The following is a 20,540-nucleotide window of genomic DNA, read 5'->3' on the forward strand; positions in this document are numbered from 1 at the left end:
TTTTTTGGCTAGAAATAAAAGGGACAGTTATTATGGCGCACCCTGTAAATAGTTTTTACGAAATTTGTCCCCATCACTGACAGAAGTTCACCGATTGAGTTTAGTTGCCAATGGTTGTGTCGCCAATTCGTCAGCAATCCTACAAATGCTACAACATACGCCCAACATTGACAAGTTGATCATTTATATGAGGGATGTTTCCCAACAACTAGATGACATACGTAAGATCAAGCAAACGATTGGGAAATCTCTAAAAAGACAGCAGGCGGAAAAAGTTCATTTGGCAGTATACCAAATGAGATCAAAATAAAACTCCAACCAAACTGGTGAAAATTATTCATATTTAAGGAAACCGCTTAAGATTCCCTTGCATTGTAATCTTGATTGTAATCAATTCAATCAACGTTTTCTATTGAATTTTTTGTAAATTTGTAATGTTGGAGAGAAGCACAATAAAAAAAATAAAAAATTTAAATAATACTCTTTTTTCATTCTCATCCCTTTGGACCCGAACTGAACTGCAGGTAATATTTTTATTATTATTTTCGCTGGAAAAACGATGAGCATAATGGAATACTAATTAAGAATGCTTTTTATGGCACTCATCTTAATTCCTTGTAAACCGAAATGTTCATACCTTTCCAAAATGTTCTCCCTCCTATAACTTATTAACTTAAATAGTTCAGTAAAGCTAAAAGTTCATCATGGTTATGACTTTTGATGAGTTGCTTATATCATTAAATGTAATTCATTTCTCTGCGTGCCTGGTTCATGTTAAGGTGAAAATATTTAACAGCATATAAAAGGCAAAACTAGGACGTCTATGGAGTTCTAGTCAGTTGTTTTCAAGGGATATCCACATATTCTGCCCCTAAAATATCATTGCAATGTTAAAACATAGGTAACCTGTGTGCCTGGTTTAAATAATTCAAAATATGTGGTGTAAAAAGTCAAATGACCAAAAATGCTGATTTTCGTATGGACGCAAAGCCTGTAATGGCATGAAACTTTGCACAGGCTATATTTGTCAGAAAAATAAAATTTTGAAAGTTTCAAGAAATTTAAATGCAAATTAGGCGTACCTCCCATACAAAATATTTGCTTTTGAGCCAAAAATCGAAAGTTTTGTATGGGGAGTACCTCTATTTGTGATTGAAATTTCTTCGCGTATTTGCTGCTTCACTAGAGTCTGTGATTAGTTTTATGTTATTTGAAGGGAGTGTATATTTTTTCAAATCAAATCAAAATATTTCAAATGTATTCTGGTATTTTTTATTGTACTTCAAGACAAAATGAATAAAAACAATTTTCTATTTTCGGTTTTTTTCTTCAAATTCTTAATTTGCGCCATATTTTATTTATTTTTTATGAGCATTCAATTTTTATTATTGATTGATTTTTTCAACATCGATAAGTCATCGATTATTTGTCATTTTTCTAAAAAGTAAAAGTGATTTATCGAAAGAGTAAGAAAAAGAGAAATAAGAAGAGAAACAGATGGAGTAGAATAAACAGACATAGAGATCGATCAAGAAAGCGAAAGAGAAAAAAGATAGAGAGAGATTTCTTTTCAAGTACAAGAGAGACAGAGAAACTAGAAGTTAGATCGAGAGTAGATTAACAGACGTTTAAAGAGGAAGAGAATAGTTTAGGAAATGAAAAATAAAATGGTGATTAATTTAAAGGTTTGTAATTTTACATATTTAAGTCTTTTGATGTTAAAACGTTAACATTTATGTCATCATTATTTTTTGTCGTATGCTTTCAAAATAAACAAAAACGAAAATTTGAAACTAATATCGTTATTTTTACGCAAATTTAAACTGAATACAATCGAAGAGAAATAAGTCTATTGAATGTAACAATCAATGTGATCTTTGATTGTTTGTAACACCTCTAAAGTGGTTTACTTTCTTGATTTCTTTGATGGTTTAATTTCGTCAGATTCGTCTTTGTACCAGTCCTCACTGTAAGAATAAAAGAGAATCGTAAATTGATAGTTGAATGATCAAAGCATTCTACCAATACTTACCATCCAGGAACATTTTCTGGTGCATCACACCTAAATAATAGAAATGACATTTGGATGAATAAATAAAACATTTTTAACCAAAAAAAAAAAAATTCAAAAACGCACATTTCTGTTGCATCGTTGTACACTTGACCGGCAGGGCATCCCAGGGCACGTTTGTCCACTGCATTTAAGCATACATAGAATTTTTGGCAATCACTTTCATGTGGGTATTTTGGGTGAGCAACAACTTGGCCTTTGGAATCGCTGGATTTTGTGCTTTGGCTTGGACAACGGAAAGCATCGTCATCTTGATTCAATTCTAGAGCAAGTTCTAAAATATAAATATATGCACATCTCGGTGAAGCTTAAAGCTAAGAAACGCTTAAAACGTATGTTGTGCGTATTTTAAATTACCTTCTTCTGATTTGCAACCTTCCCGATTTGCTGAATCTGGCCAAACGCAAGTGCCAGAGTATTCATCAAAGTGTAATCCAGCAGTACATTTAATTTCAATGGCATCACCATCAATGCAGTTAAAGAAAACGTTGCAAACACCTGGATTTGGATGGGCGAAGAACCCATTTTTGCGTGGACATTTTTCGTTGGTTCCTTTTGGTGGCTCTGAAAATGTTCAACCAAAAACCGTTTTTAAATCAATTATTTGCATTTGGCCCCAAATGTGTAAAAGTAAAACTCACGAAGTTCTGTACGATCTTCACAATCAACATTGAATGGTTGATCGCATTTGTTCTTTAGCCGAATGGTTTCGTCGAAAACTAAACCGTCTGGGCACAGTCTTTCTGTTGCGACGCCATCGTCACATTCATAGTACTTGTCACATTGCACCGCATCTTTGTATTGCCCACTTTTGTCATTCGGACAAATGAACTGAGTGTTGCTGCCTTTTTGCGCGTCTGTTAAAAAAGTAAAACAAATGAAAATGTGTGTAAATAGAAAAAATTCGACAAAAAAAAAACAAAGTGATAATGTGACAAAATAACATATAATTTTGTTATTGTAAGCTGTGGAGTATCGCCAACACTCGTTTGGCGTCGTCGTCACTCTCGCCATTGCCGACATCAGTGACGACGACATCGTTAACATTTTCATGATTGCCTTTTAACTAGCACTAATTCTTGCATATGTATGTATGTATGAATATGGTGTGTCGCCAAGTTGTTGAACAACTTTCTAAATTCATATTGGCAACGCTCGTTCGCGTGCGCTCATAAGCTCTGTGTGTTGCTATGTTTTCAGCTCTGAGATCAATATGAATAAACAACCTGCGGAACTGTGCATAATAAAATGAAACAATATACCACATTGTCTCCGCCGCCGCCGTCACCACTGTTTCCGTTGATCTACTTCGTACTTTTTCAGATACAATTAATCATTTGGCGTTTATCAATATAATCGTTTATGTTGACTTCATTCAGCACAGGGTCGTAACAATTTTACTAATTTTAACAGGTTAATTTATGTACTACCAAACTCGAACTAAATTATGTATTCAACTTGCCATTTCTTTCGACTCAATTTTAACGAACTCAAATGAGTGTTATTAATTTATTGGAATCGAATAGATTAATTGTTTAATCTCACATCGATATAATGTCATTACGTTTGCTTTATAAGCGTGTTAAAATTGAAAATTCCTCAAATGTGAAGTTATGAATGAAAAAAGAGAAGATCAAAAACGGGGGTTTTATGTTCACTACGCAGATGTGTTCACTAAGTAAGTTTACGTTTTTTTTGGAGTAAGAGTTAATTCGACCGTTTATTTCGCTTGTATAATAGCGAAAATGATTTCAAAGAAATTTCGATGTTAAAAACCAGTTTCATCAAACACCAACCAACCAGAGCACATCGGATTGAATCGAAATACAACGCGAACCATGTAAGCCGGTTTTTGGTAGAGTTTCTTTTGTCATCGAATCGCACCGATTATTATTATAAAATCGAAAGTATTTTAAATGTAAATTTTTGTCCTAGTGTGCAATTTATTATCATGACGTGTTGATTTTATATACCTTTGTTTTTATGAAATAAAAATATTAACGACAACGACAATGAATAATAATATAAGTTTCACTAAAATGAAAAGTGATCGACAGACGGTCTCAATTTGCCAATTCAATGAAAATGAAAATGGTACATCTGTTTGTTCATGCGGACAATGACTTGTTGAAATTTTACTACGCGACTTTAATTCATCTAAGATTTGATTGGAGAAATCTATTGCAACAACGATTCAAAAGTGATTGAAATAAATTTCTTTTTGAAAATATGGACATTCATTTTTTAACAAATTTCGTTGACAATTGCAACGTCAATCAATGTAACGTTGTAATTGATTTATTTAACAATTAAATCACTTGGTTGAATTTAAAAAAAAATGTTGGACAGAACCTTTACAATTTTAGGCCACCTTTAAAAATCATTGATTTTGTGCTGTAAAATTTAAACAAAGTTTTAGACACGAAAATTATGTTGCAATTGACATTTGAAAGTGTTGTTTTATTTATTTTTTTACTTGTAAATGAAGCTATTGGATCTATGATATTTTGATGCACATTTAATTTAACCTTTACCATTTGAATAATATGTATACAAATCAATACAAATGTTACAAATATATCGTGATTTTATGCGCATCCATCTAATACCCTTTAGAAATCACTATTTTTTTCTAAGCAAAAAATTTAATGAAGTTGTTGAAAAGGTCTCTTCTCTAAAATAACTTGCCGATTGAAAAAAACATAACACAATTTATACACCGAAACTAAACTCTTTTGGTAGCTGTGAAAGTATTTTTGTTAATGAAATAAAAAATGTGGCGATTTTTTTTTGAATAAAAACGATGAATTTTGAAGTAAACTAATTTTTTGAAAATTTTCAATTTAATTATGAATAAAAACTCACTAGTAAAAGCCAGCGAAGCGAGCACTAGAACAATAACAAAACGATTCATTTTGGAAACAAAACTGTGGTACGTGATTTCTTTGCCGATGAGATACAAATTAAGAGGTTCGATTTTTTCGTTTTTATGTTAAAACCTACAACTAAGCTGTCCAGTGTGTATTCTTAAACTAAGGCTCCACATGTAAACGGCTCTTACTTTTGAGGAATCCCTTCTCAAAAAAAATCCAACGAAAGCTTGTTCAACGAATTTGTTACGAGTTCAATCGTGTATTCGTTTTGGGTTCGTGTTCGCTGACACCGTAGGCTAGTTCGGAATGTTTGCCTTTGGGCTGGATTTCGTTGTGCACATAATAATGTTGTAGCGCATACATTTGTGATTTCGTATGGTTTTTTTATGTATAAAAGTTGAACTGAACCAATTTGTAGGTGAGCATATGAAAGGAGCCGATCTATCTAATTGTTACATTTCAACAGTACCAAAATTGATTATATTTGTGACTTTAACTAAATCAACCTTGTGATCTTGCATTTCTTGTACCAGTTGTCATTGAATCTATTTTTTTTCTATTGGCAATTTGAATACCTTGACTTTGTATGCGTTGTACCGAGTGGTTTTATAAAAAGCCACTTTTTTATTTTTATTTAACCGGTAATTCGGTGATACTTTGCCATACTTAACGTGGTTTTTTTCTCGATCAATTCAAATGAGAAATTGTGATCATTTCATACAACGTAAGTTTATTGATCTTTTGATGCACAAAAACACAAAATGTTCAACGATTGATTTTTTTTCGTGATTTCATCGAATAAATCTCACACCGTAGAGAAAGGCAGACGAATTAAAAGAAATCAAATGCTTTATTGATTTACTTGGATTTGTTTCATTTTGTCAGCAATATTCAACAAAGAAACCAACGCATGAAATGTATATGTACCACATTCACATTGACACGATGAATTTGTTATATAAGAAATTGATGAACACGCGCAGTTTTCTTGTTCATGCTCTTTATTATTATTTTTTCTTTTGATTTTGCACAGATTCTCGTTTTTACGATTATGCACATGCACACTGACACACAATTCAAAGTGGAAGTAAGACGTTGGCCGATGACCAAAAACTGGTTGCACATATATCTTATTCATGACTTCAATGCATCATTATAGCTGAGTAAAAAAAAGAGGAAATGATGTTATTGTGCTTATGTGCAAATACCTTTTCTTGATCTGCAACTCGTTATTAAGTAATTATTCAATTGGAGCGTCGCTCGTCGAGTTGACCATGTAACAGGAAGATACAACGGACATATAAATATGCATACTTTGGTTTAGTTATTATTATTTCTTTATTGAGTTCTGGTGGTTTCCACTCAAGCTATGTGTTGATAACTTAGTTATGCAAATAATCATTGCAACTGGCATATTTTCGAAATTTCATCATCTAACATGGTTTATGGTTATTGTTGTCATTTTATTTTGCGTATTGTTTTTATATTTCTAAGTGGTACACTTTGAAACGACAGATCACAAACATTTGACAACTATTTTGAATATTTAACTATTACTAGGAAACTTTTCGCGCATATCTCTAATAAAAATTTGACCTTTTGTCCGCAAATATAAAAATATCAAATGACATAACAAAAAAAAACAACTTTTTTTAGTAGAAATCATATTAAATCAAGTGTTTAATTATGAAATTGTTTTTTTACAAAAATTATGTGTATACTTTCACGAATTTTTTTCTATCTTTAAATTGACTTTGGCTGTGGTTTGGACGATCAATTTTTAGTCCAACTAAATAATATTTTCTGTTCATTGAAGATTCCCGTAAATATGCTGTTTTTATTGTCTTTTGGAAATAAAACTTCTATGGAATTTGAATTTTATTGCAATGTTCGTTGTTTTGTAAAGAAAAAAAAATATATGTTGGAGTACAGGTTCCGTTGGAATGCACTCGTTCTGAAATCTGAAAGCTAATGAAAAATATGAATATAAATAAACATACATACGAAAGAGCTTGTATACGATTTCATTGTTACAATTCAAGCAGGCACAATTCAAGCAGGCAGTCTTCAAAAATATACCCAAATCGAGATGTACGTATCGAGCTAATTTCAAAAAGTATGGTATTTGATATAAATAGTGTGAATTTCATTTTGCGGCGTTTCGACATAGATAAAATCCGAACCAAACAGTGCTTTGGACAATGCGATTAATTAACTCAAAAGAGTGTTGACATGAAAAGAAGTTTGTACAGAATAAAAAATATCAAAATGTTATTGCATCCAAATATAACAGTTGCATGGCTTGTGACGTTCGCGTTCCAAGAGGGGTATGTGGAAATTTCAAAAAATTCAAAATTGTAAAGGGGTAATTTCTTATTTTTTGTGACTATTCTATCCGAATTCCAGGCTTTTTCCGTTTTTTTCTATTTCAAAAATTAGACCCCTCGGTTAGAAGCTATGAGCAGTTGCCTCATTTATTCTCCTCTATTTGTGCCTCAATTGATGCTGCTTTCTCCAGGTATGCCCTTCGTCTCTCTTCAAATATACTCTTACTGCGCTTGGAGCGTGTGATTTGTGCTTGATCAATCAACTCATTCCATTTTATTTCAATCATATTTGTTTTGGAAATTTCCAGCTGTAAAAATGTGAAAAACAAGTATTCTCACGTCAATATCAACTACGTACGATGGACAAAATACGATTAAAAGTAAACCTTTTTTTGAAGCTCGGTATATTGGAACCGATCGCCAATACTCATCAATATATTTTCCACATTTGATGTGATAAAATTGAGTCTTTCAGCCTCTTGATCGACATCTTTTGGTGGAATAAGTCTGGCTCTGATTTCGCAAATTTCTTGATGAATTTTTTTGAAGTTTTCATCAATTGCTCGTTTCTTTTCAACATTATATGCTTGTCGATCTCTTTCTGGCTTAATTTTCATTGCGATTTGTTCGGGATCAAATCTTTTCAAACGTAGCATAGTTTTCATCATTTTTTTAACCATCATTTCTTCCCATTTTTTGTGCAAACGTTCAGAATAATCAAAAACATGTTTTGATTTCGCATTTTGCGTGACAGACCTTTATATCGAAAAAAAAAAACAGAAGAAAAAAAACGATTATTGTCGAAAGCATTAAGTCATCCTTGATACGCATACTTTGATCTAACACCAACGCTACTATGCCTCTTTTCATCTTTAACTTTGGATTCTTTCTCCGATTGCGGTGGCATTGGTGATTGTAAAGTTCTTCGAGACTCTTCTCGTAAAAGTTGCTTCGTTTCTTCTAAAAAGTCTCCGTTCTTTTCAGTTAGCGATTCTTGCCACTTATTAAATTCTTCCTTTCGCCTCAATTCCATATTGATAAACTCTTTAAATTTCTGCAATTTAAATTGAATTTTAACTCATTGGCAATGATCCATGCTTATACTATAATGGGTAGCGGTCATAAATTCACAGAAATTTGTGACGTTTAAGCACCATCTCATGAATCATATGTGCTTCGTGGTGTCTATAGATTGTGTGGACTTATGACTGCTAGCCAACAATAATATGTATTTATTACATCATGATCATCTTCAATGGGTTGCGAAATGGTTGGCAATGTAAATGCTCTCAAGTTTGCTTTTTCATCGGCAATCATTAGGACATCAGTTGGAAGACTCAATCTATGCTGTGATATGACTGTAATTATATTTGTGCCAGCATCATGTGTAATGCAAGCTTCATCGGTACGAGTTAGAAGATCCCATAGTTCAATTATTCCACCATATCGAGCAACAAAAAACAATGATATTCGTGTTGGACTCCACTGCGCACAAGTAATATTAGTTTCACGGCGTCTCCAAAGAACCGGTGCCGATTGATTGAGTTCACTCCAAACGGCAAATAAATCTTTTCCTACAGACAAATTTATACTGGACATAAATGGATTACGTTCAATTGATAAAACTGGACCATTGTGGATTGTTGCATATGATTCTATCTATAATAAATCATAATTTCGATACATGTTCACGAAAAAAAAACCAACTATTTTTAAACTTAAACCTGTTTGGCTTTTTCCGGTTTTCCTTCTTTATACAGAAAGCCTTCCCAAATGAATGTAGCTATTGAACCCAATAAGGATGAAATGACTAGGCGATTGCTTGCTTTCTCTTGTTGCTCATGTATGACGTCGAACTCAGTTCTCTGTTCGATTTGAACGTTTTCAACCGCACTTTTTGGTTCATACCTACAAAATTTGTTATATTTTGATAATCCATCAATCTTCCGACAAAACAAAATGTAGTACAATTTGATTCACTTTAAATTCTTGATGATTCATTCAGTAATATTAAGAGAGAATGAATCCGGTACCTGAATAGTCCTTCATCGAATATCAAACTTGAGATTGGTTGTTCACATGCTGCTGCGTAAATTGGTTGAAAAACTCCATTTAATTTTTCATAAGGTGAAACATATTCTGCGGCTATCACACGTTGCGGTAGCTGTTTTTTGGTGTCGGTTCGCTTCAATTCACTTGGCGCAATATCAGTGTTCATAAAATCAAGATCCCAAAATAGAACGGTTCCATCCAAACTTGCAGACACAAATTGCCGATAAAATTCATTCGGCTTGATGGTTTCGCCAATTAATCCCGATGAAGCTACACAGTGCTTACGATTTAACCACTTGATACTGGTAATTGGTTTTTTGTGTGACAGTTGAACATGAGAAATTGCTGATGCCCGAACAATATTTTGTTGTAAATTCTCCGCAAATTTTGACCATTTCATAAACGAGTGCATCTTTTTACGATTCCTTTCTTGCTTTTCGGTTAATTCAGTGGGATTTTCAACACGATTTAAACAATTGTTTAAATCCCAAATTATCAACTGACCGTTTATTAGGCCACCAATCAATATGTTGGCATCGTAAGGACAGAATGACAAGAAGGTTACTTCGCGAGATGATTCCAATATTAATTTTGGATACAGAGTATCATCGAATGACCACATAAGAACCGGATTTGACAACATTACTGATCGCTTATTCATTTCGTCGTCACTGATTTTTTCATCTGAAAAGTAAAATTACGTGAAAGTTCGTGAATATTCGCATTAATTCAAAACGAGATTGATGAATGGAAATGATAAAAGTTGTAAAATGAATAACAATGGGATTTTAATTAATTTTCGGAATAATATTGATTATCAACGTATGATCGACGAATGATACTGAATGTAGTACTTTGATACCTTTTGCAAATGTATTCAATGCTTTATATGTATAAGATGCGACAAAAATTCCAGATAAGTTTGGATGCCATGCGAATGCACTAACAACACGATCGGTGCATCTCTTTGGATCGATAAAACAAAACACTTCCGTGATGACGGGCTCTATGTACTGTGTAATTGATTTGGAAGCAATTTGCTCATAATCGTCTCTGTACAAAAAAAATGGTGTCTTCTTTAGAAACTAGCTATGGACATCTCAAACTGGATCAGTTTATTTATCGCCAATTTTTACCTGTACATGTCAATGGCATTGAATTCCAATACTCTTATCAGTTCTTTCATTGCATCGGAAGGGCCAATGAAATCTTTAGATTTTTCCTCTTCATCTTGATCAACACTAGAAGCTTCCACTTCAGTCTCATCATTGCCTTCGACGCTTTCTTCAGGTTGGTTGGCTACATTTTTGGTTACATAGACAGAAATTACTCCTTTTTTCAATCGAAAATGAAATATTGCCTATTACTCACGATCGATGGGTAGTTCATATGAATATTGAGACCAGGCATTTGCCGGAAATGTAGGATCAGTTTGTTGTTCACTTTCGACGAGTTGTGCGGCTGACTGAATACCGATTGAAACTCTGCTCCGCGTTATAACATCAAAATTTTTGTGTTTTGGCACTAATTCTACATAACCATCACGAACATCATCCGCGAAGCGAAATGAAAGTTTATACGGTGTTTTATTATTCGCGCATAAACGTTGAACTTCAACTTCAAGTTTATCTCTTGATTTTGTTTCAACTTGTAGATCAACTTCTGCATCACTTCCCAAGTTTTTCCATGGTCGTGGGTACTTAAAAATGGTTTTATTTATGCGCTGTCGTTCGAATGCTTCCAAACGCTGTATAAGACTGACCGATTCTTTTGCCGATTCTGGATCAGCGTAAAATAAAAAAGTATCAGTGTTATCAATATCGGTTATTGCCGCGGCGAATCCAGCCAATAAGAAAGCATCGTCGGCGAGTTCAAGTAACTTTAAACGTAACTCGACTTGTTCTGGCTTCGCATTTTCATCGTCAGGCAGATAACAAAGGAGAGTTTCTTTTCGAATTTGTTTCCAAGGATTTTCCTCTGAGACGTGCAAACCGATAACCAGTTGCAACGCTCTCTGTTGATCTTGGTCAAGAATAACTTTTGTGCAAAATTCATGCGACAATAAGCGATGACGTGCGCTCAAAGCGTTAAAACCATCCAACAATGCCTGATCTTCATCATCAGAGTCGGAAGCAATTCCAAGAAATTCCTTCTCCAACGGTAATGAAACAGCTTCATCAAGTTTTTGATCATCTTCTCTGTTGATTAGGGAAAATTATTGAAATTCGGAATTTGAAATTAAGATAGTAGTCTAATTTGACATTGATCACCGGCCGCTCAAGCCGGACCAACAATGCAGTTTGTTCCGTATATAAAAATTGAACTCAATGAATGCTTGTAACAAACCTATAGTCGCCAAACTTCATAACCGAACCGCTCCGACTAGACTCTGGAGTCGAAATATTCGTTGTAACTAAAACGAATTCCATGGTTGTTGAATTTTACTTCGCACCTCACACCACAAAATTTACTGGATTTCCGTATATAGTTTTGTTCTTTTCCCGTAAATTGAAAAGTTCCTGCAAAAAAAGAAGATAGACAAAGAGCATGCATATGTTCTACATATTTGCCATATATATACGCTTGTACCATGCGGTTCGAGGTGAAAATTTCATTGGGCTTAATGGTTTTGCAAATCATATGTAGTAAATTGAATTTTTTTTCGTTCAAAATACGTTGCACGGTTCAACACCCCAGTCACACCACCTATCACGTATAAGTTACCACAAATCTAATTTATGTTTATACGTCGACGATGACATTACATTCAGTATTCTCACCCCCACGATGCACTTTCAATTCATTCATTCAGTAGCTTAAATGTGCTATGAACATGTAAACAACTGTGTATATATGCAATAAACATATGAGAAAATCACTTATATATTACCTTTCGTTTGGTATATTAATGAACCCCTCGTCTAAATTTCATCAGCGATTTTTTTCCATTTTATTATATCTTAATGGATTTTTGTACGGTTTTGACACATACGTGCATTAAGGTGAAGAGAACACTGAAATTCGCATATCGATCAAACATCGTAATTAAACGATTATAATGAACCATGGAAACCGCATTGAGTTCTAAACGTTTTCAGCTCTTTTTGCACATACGGAATTAAATTCTTTCGTCGCTCTTGAAAACGTTCACAAACAATAAGGATTGAAAATGCATTTTGATTTAAATATTTTATTATAAATTACGCAAATTCAGTTTATTGAACATTATTTTAACTAGAGCAGACATTAGTGATTATTACTGGGTATGAATCTTACTCTAGAACTCTTCTGAGTACGCATTAAGCTACGCTTTTCATTTTTTTTTATCTTCAAAACATTACACAATTCAGAATTTTTTACTTCTTAAACTATCGCGGTTAAAATGTACAAGAGTTTCAAGAGGAATAGAATTCAAAATTTTATCTCCGTTCGCTTAGACAAAACTTTTGTTCGATATGAGTGATTCAGGACCGCTGACGCTGCTAATTGGTTGTGGAATGGGTGTTTTCTTTTCAATACTATCAAAATCATCGGTTTGATTCAATTTCAGTTCGTTTAATGTGGCTGCAAATTTAGTCCATTCATCCATGCGTGGTGTTGCCAGGTGCTCGGCCACATCGTACACATAGATTTTGCCTGAATCATCACCAATCGTAACATGTAATCCGGATGGCGTCCATGAAACACGATTCAGTGCTGGTGCACCATCAATCACAACCGACGCCGTTGGCACTTCCGTATCTTGATTCAAATTCCACAAATCCAAACGACCGTTTCCATCCACACTGGCAAACAATGCCGGATGGATGGGGGACCATGCCACGTCACAGACGTAGTCAGAATTATCTTCGAATGAATAAAGTGGTTTGTTCTCTTTAAGACTCCATAATTTGATCGTCCAATCGATTGAAGATGTTAAGAACAAATGGCCAAAATCGGGCGATGATTGATTGTAGTGTGTTGATATACCAGTCACCGGACCCAAATGCCGTTCATACGCATCAACGATTCCAGGTCTCGTCCCGTGACGACAACCTAGAAATAAGATAAAAATGTTACAGAGTTTTTTTTTTATTGGACATGGTTACTTCATTTTCCAGATAAAGAAGAAAATTCTCCTCAAATCGAAGGCTTAAAAATTAGACGTATTCATTGTTCAACGTAACGCACCTGAATAAACATTGCCATCTTCGCTGCCTAGAACAAAGTTGTTAATTTCATTCTTGGGGAATGCCATACTTGTTATCGCAATTGATTTTGATTGTCTGCAAATTGGAACATAGTTATTAGAAAAGAAATTTCTTATCTATTTTGATGAGAAAAACAAATTCGAACAGCTTACTTATGTTGTAATTCTAGGATTTCTTGTGGAGTTGACAACATGTCTAAGCTCCATGAGCATAGTTTTCCATCCGATGAAATTGAGATAACATTATGAGCATTTTGTGTTCCAACCATTCCTAAGCAATAAACCGGATGCTGAAAAAGAGAAAAGATCAAAAATCACGTTCTAACCATAAAAAAGTATTGGTATATTTACTGTGTGTGCGCTTGCATTCAATGGGCTACGTTGAATTGGTGTGCGTTTTTGTACACGATTATCCCACAATACAATTTGACCAGAATATGTTCCGCCCAATATTAGATTCGGATGAAATTTTGCAAAACAGGCTGACATAACAGCGCTCTGACAATGGAATACATCTTCAGCCGTTTGTTTCTTGAATTTTGTATTCCAAACCATGACAACGCCATCCGGTTCGTTTGGTGATTCTTCGTTGTTGTGATATGATGCCAACAGCAATTCCGGAAAATGTGTTGACCAATCCATCGATGTAACACAACGATTTTTCGACCAACGATCACAATAGAAGACACGATTTCGAGACAGTTTTGCATGTGATTTCTCATCACTAAAAATAAAATTGAGCATCAATATCAACTTGTACATTTCTTAATGATGAAATTAAATTTGAACTTACGATGTTTCATCGATATCACCACCCCCAATATAATCAGTATAAATATCCTCTTGTTCCCATAGTGCGCGTTCCATAATTCGGCCTGTTTTCATAACAAATCGCTGGAAATCATCCGAGAGAATGATCATCTGCTTTTGTTCTTCAGATAGTTCAATAACTGAAATTGGCAAAAACAATACGTTTAGAGTTTATTTTCGAAAAAATATAAATCGTTTTACTAACTTTGCTTCTTTTCGTCCTCTTTAACTTTCTTCTCTTGAGGTGTTATGGCTGGAGCAACCTCTTGTACAGTCGGAAGCCCATGGGGTAGAATTCCAGGAGGTAGCTTCGAATGAAAACCATGATCCATGTGGGGTAGTGAATTTTCGTCATCGTCTCCTTGGGCATCACCAAAAGTAAGCACTGTGTAAGTACAAAACTAACATTGCTAGCAAAATCACACCATACCACAGACAAACACGAGGAAAGGTTTTTTTTATGAAACAAGAACAATAACTAGGAGAGACACGAAGACAATTTCCGACTTTTCGTAAAATTTTAATGTAATTTTAGTCACGATTTCAGTTGTGAGACTGGCATGCTTTTAGTTTTCCATTTAAATATGCTCAATTAGGTTTTAGATGAATTTCTGCTGTTCACGTTTTGTTATTGTTCCGAAGAAAAAAAAAATGATTCAAAAAGATCGGTGCACAATCAGAATATAGAATGGTGCAATTGAGTTGAAAAAAAAAAATCAATTAAGTTTACGCCAATACGGATTTTTTTAAATATAGAAAAACTATTTTTTGTCGAATTTTTTACCCATGTTTAAAATTTACTTTTTCATATTTCTAGCTAATACCAATAGATAAGATAACAGCGAAATTGAACGATGAAATTCAAATAGTTTTGGAATAGTTTCTGTGAATTTAGCGAATAAAAATTTTGCAATAAATTATTTAGTCTATTAAAAATATTCGTCGAAATTTTGAATGATCGAATTTCAGTTGGCCAATTTTCTCCACCCATTTGTTTTGCCTAATCCACACACACATCATCTAAATATTTGACATTACACAATTTTTTATTCGAAAATATGAATATTTAGCTTACCATTAGATTTAAATGGATTTTAATGATGAGGATATGAGGGTGCTTTATTACAATTGTCGTTAATAATTTGAATTTAAATGAAGTTTGCTTAACGAGTGAAATATTGAATTCTCAGGGGAGGTAAAAACCTCTCTGCTTGGACAACTATGGTGCGAACACACTCTACAATTTTTTTAAGTCTCTAAGCACAATTTTAAACTTATCAAAGTGACATTTTCATTTTCCGAAATACGCAATGCAATGGAATGATTGATGTATTCCAGTCAAATATTGAACATGAGCTATTATTAGAAAAAAAACTAATTCATTTTGACCCATTGGCACGTCAGAATTTTACCATGGTTTTGCGTGTTTCAAATGTGGATGTTATTATGATTACTATTGTGAACACTTTCTCTACTGTTCATTGTGACGATACTGATGTGTTATTTCCAAAAGAGATTAGAAAGAGCATTTGCCATGATAAAGTTGAAGGACAAGCGAGATTAATTGATTGAATTAGTAAATGATTAGTTTATAATAGAAACAATCACCATACAGAGGAATATCGGAAAAGGAAAGAAGATAAAGTACACATTCACACTGCAAATATGCCATTCATACAATTCAAAATGCAAAGTAGAATTCGTTGGAAATTCTTCATTTTGTCAAAAAAAAGAAGATCCATGCGAAGAATAAAGCCGATCAAACTTGCATCACATACACGTATATTGCACCAAATGTTTGATGGATTTCAATTTGGCACTCATGTTATACAGATGATATACGCGGCCCAAATTTTCCTATGGCGTAACAATAGGCAATTGTCGGGCAGTATTTGCAGATGTTTGATTGCGTTGTGAGAAGCACGGCTTAGATACCTTACCTTGAAATTCATCTTCCCACTCTAAACCTGGGTTAAGATTGTATTCATCTTGAAAAAAGAAAAAAAGAAGAGAGAAAATTCCAACTTTACTTTTCAGGTGTGTTACGATTTCAAATTTGAAAATTCTTTGAAAGACATTTTTCCTAGTTTTGATTTTGAGTTTAATAAAAAAAAAACAAAAAAGCTAATATACGGCAAAAAATACACGAAAATGAATGCCAGGACGTCAAATCGCAAGAATATAATGGATTTTGAATCTAGAGATTCATTATAATTCAACCCAATTGAAAGAAAGAAATTATTAAATCATTCATTCAAAAACTAATAAGAAAACAACAAAACAAGCGGGGAGAAAATGCCATCAAATTCAACGGTGGTATAACAACGTTTTCTAATTGGTGAAGAAGAACAGTGCAAATTCAAACATTAACTAAATAAAGTTTTCCAAAACAACAAATCGCTACTCAATATATAAATAAAAATACTCAACGAATACATAATAGAAATACCAAAATAGATTCATGCAGAAAAATATATAAAGGATTTAATTTAATAATAGTAGATAACGCCGGGTCAAAATATTCATTAATTTTTTACTTAAAAACGATTTGGCCATTTCTGTTGGGTTTCGTTTTCTCCTTTCGAGTTTTTGAAAGAGACGATTCTTTATAAAATGTATTAAACTGAAGATGGGTTTTAACTTGAAGTTTTCATGCAGTGAAAACAGAAATTAAAAAGTAAATGCTCAATTAACATTAACGTTAAAAATAGATTTGACTGAAAATAAAACATATATATATTGTTAAACCCGTATAAAATTATAATGATGAAAAAGCGCTTAATAATTTAAAATTATGTAGCGAAATAAATTATGTATATCGAAAATGATTTACTAACAAATTAAAAATTAGATCACTTTTAATTAAAGCAAAAAAAAGCCGAAAAATATTTGTGACATGACTATTTTGAAAATATTCATTGTCATAAACAAGCGTTCAGAAAGACATACATTTATGCGAGCAATTGAATGATGCTTGCATCATTTGATGCGCATCGCTAGTGCTTTCGTTGTGCGTTCGGAGCACTTCGTGCGCTGCCGAAGATCCGAATGTATGGCAACAGCACAATCGATGCGCATCAAATGATGCAAGCATCATTCAATCGCTCGCATAAATGTATGTCTTTCTGAACGCTTGGTCATAAACCATTCGGCTTTAGAACATACGTACAACAGAATGGGTGGAGAAAAATGTATCTAAATTTTCTCGAAATCGAAATTAAATTCAAATTGGTTCAAGCTTTTTAATAAAAAGAAAATCAAAAATTTACATTTTGCGACATAATCATTGATTGGCACACGATGAAAAAAAAAATCTAGTAAAAGTATACTTGGCTCAAATATTTCAGAATCAAAAACTGTTTCATAATTGCATAAATTCGAAAAAAAAAAATTCTCCCAAATTATATGTTCATGATTTAAAGTATTTTGAAGCATTTTCCAAAGAGAGAAATGTATCAATGTAAAGAGAGTAAATTAAGTAAATTTGTAACACTTACCGTAATAGTCTGTGGCATGAGCTACAATCATAGAACATGGAAAGATAAAGAAAACGGAATTAATAAGCATTATTTCATACGAACACTCGACGACTTTGATTTAAATGAGGAAATATTGATTAATAAATATTGCCAAAGCAAGGAATTTTGAATCGTTTGGAATGCATTAGTAATAATGCCATCCTGTCTTCAACGAAAAACAATATAATATGAGAAGTTTTATTAAAATATTGAATTTAAATTGATCAGAGTTTATTTTATAATTGTATATTAAGAGAGATAGAGTGTATGTGTGTGTGTGTGTGAGTGAGAGAGAAAGATGTTGTACCTTTACGTGGCCGCCACCAATCTTCCATATATCCTGACAAAGGTGAGGAATGGCAAGAAAGAACTGAATCCGTTATTTTAATTTTAATTTTTTTGTTTATGAAAAATGCATTTTTAGAAAGGAATTTCCAAATTTACGTACATCGAACAATGCAAGAATAAATTGAAAATTAACGGAATTATGTGTTTTGAAAATTATAATGATTTCCAATGTGAAAGAAATGATAACAAGGCGATACATTTTAACAAAGTGCACTTATAAAATAATAGTGGTGCATTCTGTACAAAATAAAATATATTTATAGTTACGCAAGGCTACAACAACAACAACAATGATCAATATTAAAGAAACAAATAGGTCTTTCTTAACATAAATTGGTTTAAGAGTAAAGAGTAATTTAGTTTATAGAAAGTCGAAAACTAAAATTGTGTTTGAAAAGAAGAGAGAATCACAAAACGCGAAATCTATGACTAGTAATTTAAAAGAAAGGATATTGTGTTATAAGCTTAAATTTTTTTTTATACATTTGGTTAGGTGAAGACATCGAGATTAAGAATGAAATGGGCAAATAAAATGTATACCAACCATCGCGCTCAACGCCACCCGTATTGGCTGTTTGTGTTTGTTTCGAATACGTGACTGTTTCCTTTGGCGGAATTTCAGTTGCTTGAACTGACACAACACTAAGACTAGTAGTTGATCTTTTGCTTGGCCGTGCACTAAAAATTCAAAAAAAAATGTTAAAGATTTTTTTTTTTTTTTTTCAAAAAATATAATGTGTGTGTGCATTATACCTCGTTCCGTTCAGACTAGCTGGTTGCAAACTTCCATCTGGTGTTGCATTTACCGATGTATCCGATGCCATCGAATTAACAGATGACAGAGATGACAGCACTTCTGATATTGGTGCAACGCCCAGTGACGATAGCGTCTCATCCAAAGTTCTATTTTCAAACAAAAAATAGCACTTTAATATGCACGTTTCCAAAATTAATTAAAAAAAACTATTCCGTAATACAAACCGATGATTGTCCTTTTCTTGACCAGACACTAAAGTGTTCTTTGCATCTTCTCTATCTTTATCTTCTTTTTCACGTCGTCGACGCTCTTTTTCTTCACGAATAGCGGCCAATTTGGCCTTTTTCCGCTCCAGTTCTGCTTTACGATCCATTGCTTTTTTAGCTTGTATCGACGCCGTGGTGAATTGATTCAAAACTAACTAGAATTCCTTTTTTTCGTAGATATAGATGAAAAAACACAAATTTTAAAAATAATTTACTATGCCAAATAAAATGCGGTGTTATAATACAAAAAATTATACAGATGCAGTGCATAACGAGAAAAATCAATAATCGCAATAATAATAGTAATAATAACGAAACGAAATGTGAATAAAATTGCAGATAAAATAACATGTTGCGTTTTTTTTGTCGCAGCGCGCTTGAGAAATCGATGACATCACACATGAACTGAAGAGAAAAAAAAATATGGCTCTGCCCGTCTCAAGTCACTTTTGAATTAGAAACATAGGTAAGACGAATCGAAACTCAAAAGTATCACACAATACAAGCAGTAAATTTGTCAAAAATGAAGAAAAAGCATCACACAAGCCAAAGGTTGAGTCATTCTTGTTGGATTCCCATTTGGATACATACGCAAAATTAGTTAATGGACTTGGGACGTATACTCCCAATATTATGAATGCAATTCACTTTATGGCCAAAGGCAATGAAGTTACTCTATATATGTGAGAACTTTTTTATGTGACGTCGTCAACTTTTTTTTTCTTCTCTCGTTCAACACTTTATTTTCACGTCGTTTATTTGTTGTTTATTTAAAAGAATGCTGATTGACAGTTTTGCAAATTTCACAGTAAATTTATTATGGTTACCTTCTTGTTGGAATCAATTCAAATCATAGTTTTCACAAAGAAAAAAATGTTTACGAGTTAAAAGGCTTCCTACTACAAAATTGATTGATTTTACTCTGTGTGCGAATAAAGGTGGATTTCTTGAGAGCTGTCAAACAGAGTCTCTTCGATTTTTACTCGCTCTATCTCTCTCTCACTATCTATCTCAATGTTGTTCAATGCGGAAACACTGTTCGGTCATGCGCGTTCCCTATTGGTAAAACGAGCATAAAATAAATGCAGACCTTCAATTATTTCACAAATGATTGAATCAAGATAAACTTTTTTCCCATGAATATTTCTTAATAAAATTATTTAATAAAATTAAACTCTTTCAAGATCATTTAATAATAGCGTCAGAAAGAAAAATAATAAATCTTTTTCAAATATTTAACAATCTCTACGGCCAAACTCTCCAAAAAAATAAAACCGTGAATCATATAGAATATATATTCGTGTGTTTGTTATTTGATGCGTTCTACAC

The 20,540-nt window shown here is 33.2% G+C and overlaps 3 protein-coding genes across 14 annotated transcripts; all 3 read right to left on the reverse strand.

The window, feature by feature from the left end:
* Positions 1-1,671: 1,671 nt before the first annotated feature.
* LOC116344097 (protein obstructor-E) lies at positions 1,672-5,115 on the reverse strand. 2 transcript variants are annotated; one of them, XM_031772505.1, is made up of 6 exons: positions 4,937-5,115; positions 2,713-2,928; positions 2,429-2,635; positions 2,138-2,345; positions 2,033-2,062; positions 1,672-1,967 (listed from the first exon to the last, which is right to left on the reverse strand). In XM_031772505.1, the coding sequence occupies exons 1-6, from the start codon at positions 4,983-4,985 to the stop codon at positions 1,907-1,909; spliced, it is 771 nt and encodes a 256-aa protein (XP_031628365.1). In that variant the 5' UTR covers positions 4,986-5,115; the 3' UTR covers positions 1,672-1,906. The 2 variants fall into 2 exon arrangements, with proteins under 2 accessions (XP_031628365.1, XP_031628366.1); XM_031772506.1 differs by having other exon boundaries at positions 2,138-2,333; positions 4,937-5,113.
* A 1,591-nt stretch (positions 5,116-6,706) lies between these two features.
* Positions 6,707-11,752, reverse strand: LOC116343695 (WD repeat-containing protein 63). The gene is made up of 10 exons (XM_031771904.1): positions 11,670-11,752; positions 10,695-11,521; positions 10,460-10,622; positions 10,186-10,376; positions 9,305-10,007; positions 8,996-9,179; positions 8,511-8,930; positions 8,105-8,325; positions 7,658-8,027; positions 6,707-7,579 (listed from the first exon to the last, which is right to left on the reverse strand). Exons 1-10 carry the CDS (start codon positions 11,750-11,752, stop codon positions 7,415-7,417), a joined length of 3,327 nt encoding a protein of 1,108 aa, XP_031627764.1. The 3' UTR covers positions 6,707-7,414.
* Positions 11,753-12,493: 741 nt separating this feature from the next.
* LOC116343587 (cytoplasmic dynein 1 intermediate chain) lies at positions 12,494-20,171 on the reverse strand. Of its 11 annotated transcripts, none has more exons than XM_031771759.1 (13): positions 20,039-20,171; positions 19,170-19,375; positions 18,942-19,091; positions 18,733-18,866; positions 18,148-18,180; positions 17,820-17,840; positions 16,263-16,310; positions 14,528-14,707; positions 14,306-14,462; positions 13,864-14,236; positions 13,666-13,802; positions 13,494-13,588; positions 12,494-13,358 (listed from the first exon to the last, which is right to left on the reverse strand). In XM_031771759.1, exons 2-13 carry the CDS (start codon positions 19,316-19,318, stop codon positions 12,757-12,759), a joined length of 2,079 nt encoding a protein of 692 aa, XP_031627619.1. In that variant the 5' UTR covers positions 19,319-19,375; positions 20,039-20,171; the 3' UTR covers positions 12,494-12,756. The 11 variants fall into 11 exon arrangements, with proteins under 11 accessions (XP_031627619.1, XP_031627608.1, XP_031627611.1 ...); XM_031771748.1 differs by having other exon boundaries at positions 14,528-14,683; positions 18,148-18,210; XM_031771751.1 differs by having other exon boundaries at positions 14,528-14,683; positions 20,039-20,170.
* Between the last annotated feature and the right edge of the window lie 369 nt (positions 20,172-20,540).

This window comes from Contarinia nasturtii, unplaced genomic scaffold, assembly GCF_009176525.2.
Source record: "Contarinia nasturtii isolate CC-2019 unplaced genomic scaffold, AAFC_CNas_1.1 Cnas_scaffold_1037, whole genome shotgun sequence".
In the NCBI taxonomy this organism is placed as follows: domain Eukaryota; kingdom Metazoa; phylum Arthropoda; class Insecta; order Diptera; family Cecidomyiidae; genus Contarinia; species Contarinia nasturtii.